Source organism: Geospiza fortis, unplaced genomic scaffold (genome assembly GCF_000277835.1).
Source record: "Geospiza fortis unplaced genomic scaffold, GeoFor_1.0 scaffold11, whole genome shotgun sequence".
In the NCBI taxonomy this organism is placed as follows: Eukaryota; Metazoa; Chordata; class Aves; order Passeriformes; family Thraupidae; genus Geospiza; species Geospiza fortis.
The window spans coordinates 1779201-1782805 of record NW_005054304.1 but is presented as its reverse complement, the minus strand read 5'-3'; the positions used below and the strand labels follow the sequence as shown (position 1 = coordinate 1782805).

At 42.4% G+C, this 3605-nt stretch overlaps 1 protein-coding gene across 1 annotated transcript in view; it reads right to left on the bottom strand.

The window, feature by feature from the left end:
• Positions 1–1695: 1695 nt before the first annotated feature.
• The window catches only part of LRBA (LPS responsive beige-like anchor protein), a 366680-nt gene continuing 364770 nt past the window's right edge, over positions 1696–3605 (bottom strand). Inside the window, 1 exon segment of the mRNA XM_031066497.1 lies at positions 1696–3233. Within this exon segment, the coding sequence (XP_030922357.1) occupies positions 3143–3233 (91 nt within the window). The 3' untranslated portion in view covers positions 1696–3142.

Genomic DNA, 3605 nt, shown 5'->3' with positions numbered 1-3605 from the left:
GAGCAGCACTCTCAGAATGGCCCATCTCTGGTTCTATTTAATGAGGATAAACCCAGTTTCTCAAAAACAATATAGTGATCTATTATTCCCCTTGAATTATTCTGGGAGAAAGAAAAAAGAAGCATGCCATACCACAAGCACACTGAAATCTCTATGAATATGAAATTTAGGACATAAGAGTGGAAAAACTACAATCTAGATAGTCAACTTACCAAGGCCATTCTTATTCAATACAACTAAAAACAACCATGTCCTGACTAAAGCTGCAATAAAATTCAGTTCCCATTACCTTGGTATCAGATCAGCTCTTTGGGATGTTTAACAGGAACAAAGTGGTGCAGAGAAGTGAGGGACTGCCAAGAGGACATCAGGGCAAGAAACAATAACAGATACGTACCCAGCTTGCCTTCAAGTTTAGACAGCACAACACAGCCAAGAACTGCAGAAATATTCTCAATTCTGAGCATTCATTTACCTCTGCCTGCAGTAGCACCACAGCACAAACTTCCTTCAGAGAAACCCCCACTCTGACCACCCCATCTTCTCTTGCCAGATCCTACAGCATTTCCATCAGCAATTTACTGATAGAAAATATAAGGGATTTCAAGCTACATTTGCCAAGCACTGCACATCCTAACCAAGCAGTACTGCTGCAGAGCACTTCCCATAACCACAGCTGGCAGCAGCTCTGTTTGAACTCACCAGAGGAAAAGAAAGGCCAGACTGTCACATAAAAAATGTTCTGAGTAGCTGGAAACTTAACCCTGTTTTCCATCTCATCACAAACAGCATGAGGTGGGACTACTTCAGCCAAAGCTGAGATCCCAAGTGCACACCTGGGCCCCAGGGTGGTGTTCAAGGTATTTGGGTTCACCTGTGGAAGGAGGGGATGTCCTACTCACCAGAGAAGTCCAGAACAGAGGTGCCTTCGCAGGCCTGCTCACGGAGGAGAAGGTGATGTCCTTTCCCACAGAAAGGTTGCAGCACTCCAAAGGCAAAACACCACACTGCAGCAGCTGCTGCTTCCCAAGGAGGGTTAGGGGCAACTCAGGGAGGCACACACAGGTACAGCTGTGCTTCCACTTTGGGAAAGCATTTCCTGATCCAGTAGAGCCCTTTCTAAAACAAGCAACCTACCAAATCAATTCCCCGTGAAATATTTTGGCTCCAAGATCAGGAGCTATTATTTCTATCAATAATTAAATGTTTCCTCATAAAGAGAAGACACTCAGGATTTCCATTTGGCAAAATACACCTTTTTCTTGTTTGTTTTCCCTCCACCCAGGCTAGGAAAACCACCCCTGGCTTGAGACAAACTCAAATTTAAGTTCAAGACCATTCCAATTTCCCCTCAAACTCTGCTGATACAAGGCTGTGGATGTTGTTGAGCTTCAGGAAATGTCAGATACAAGTTTTGCATAACAAATGTTCAGTACACGGAGCTCAGTGGACGAAGCACTTCCCACAGACACAACCCACTACAGCCTTTGCTTAATCCCATCATCCTTGTGCTACACAAAACATGAAAATGTAACTACCGATACACCACAACCACCCCAGTATGAATATGCAGAAAGCACAGAAAACACCACTTCCTACACACCAGAAGTACATTAAATACATCAGCCATGGCACTCCTTTCCTCTGTTAGGAACATATCCTGAATCACAAGAACCCAGTACTCCACTGAAGGTCTCAATTACAAATGTAATTTTATTTAATTTATTCACTCAAACTGAATTTTCTCATTCGAAATCTTTACTGAAAGAGAGAGTAGTTAAATGCTTAGAAAAACCAAGAACTGCTCTAGTAGGCAGCTAGAGAAATGTATGTATCAATACAGATATGGAATGTAAATTTCAACTCAGAGATCACAACATACAAAGGAGATTTTATGCAATACAGACTTACAAAACAATAACAGTTCTTTTCACAAATATTTTCACAGAGTTCTGCACAGCAATCTTGTAGAAAAGTAGATTTGTGCAACACCAAAATAACTTACTGTTCCTCAGTATAAATTATTTTTCATTTCCTAAAAGAAAGAGGTAATTTAATATGACTAGGCAGGATCAGACTGGATTTGGTGGTACCAAAATACGAAAGACGTTGCTATAGGCAGAAAAGGAATATGACGTGCTACAGTATTGCAGGGGCACATTCTGACAAAAAAGAAAGAAAAAGTGGCCTGCAAATCTTGTGCTTCTGCTGCTGTATAGGGGCTGTGCACCAGCAAGCTCCTGCTGCCTCCCTGCTCTCACAGTCAACCAGCAGCAATGTGCTTTGGAGCTTGCCCCTGCTAAAAAACACCTAAAACACCTGCCTCTGTGGGCTTCTGGTTTGAAGCCTTCAAAACGAGCCTTTCTGATTTGGAGGAACAATCCACATTTTGGTGTGCTTTGAAGGAGATGCCAGGTAGAAACTAAAAAGGATTCACACTTGATGTAACACAAACTCCGTTGCCGATTTCTCTCGTAACTGTACTAAACATACAACCAAAAAAGAACTAATTGTCTAGGCCTAGAAACATGCTTGAAGAGTAACATTGATGGAAATGATTTGCAAAGTTTAAAATTACATTAACCATAATTTAAATATTACCCCTTGATTCCCAGGAAACTTCAGTGCTGATGTAGTACAATCATTTAGAAACGTACGAGACAAAGTGTGGTACGGATAGCACAGATTAAAATTCCCCCAATACCATAATTAATTTCCATTATGTTAAAATCATATTTTCCTCAAGGTTATAGATAAAGCTTCAGATGGAACATTTGTTTCTTCATAATATAGCTAGAATGTGAGTTTTAACCATGTTTGCTTTAGGTTTTGTTTACATACAGGGATCAAAATAGACTTCTCATTGTGACTAAAAATATAGATTTTTTTAACTACAGAACCCAGCAGCTGGTTTTCTGCTTCTTTGCCCTTCCCCCAAAAAAGTCAAGCGAGGTCTACAAAAATAGCAATTAACTTTAAAAAATAGGTTGCTTCTTCCAGCAAATTTAAGTTACATTCAGATGTAATAGAAGTATTTATAAGGAGCCGTGCGGCGGCTCGACCCCGAGGGAGGTGGTGCTGTGTGCAGCTCCCCCCTGGCCACAGCTGCTCCTGTCAGTGCTTGTCCCGGCCTCTGGGAAGGTCAGTACCTGGTTTGGTACTCATGGTGCCAGCGATTGAAATCATTGTAAAAAACCACGATGCTCCCGGACGCCATTCCAGTCATTATACACCTGAGGGAAGCAGATTCACCAGTCAGAAAACACACAATGCACATGTGGTCAGCCTAAAGTTACACCTGAGAGCTGGACAACAGAACTGCTCACCAGCATTCCTGTCCTGCAAGGCCACTTGGGATTCCCCAGGATTACTTCTTGGCTGGTGTTTGGGGGGGTATTGGAGAGGGTATGAAGCCCTGGTGTAGCAGCAAAGGGAAGGAAGGCCAGGAGGAGCGTCCATTTCAGTTTCAACTCCCCCAGTTTAAGCACATCTACATGAAGGAATTGGGCGTGGGCACAAGCCTTCAGTTGGAAATACTAAAACTGAAGTCTTTCCTTGTTTTGGAAACTCCTGAAAGCAATCCCTGGGCTTTCCCACTGAGACAC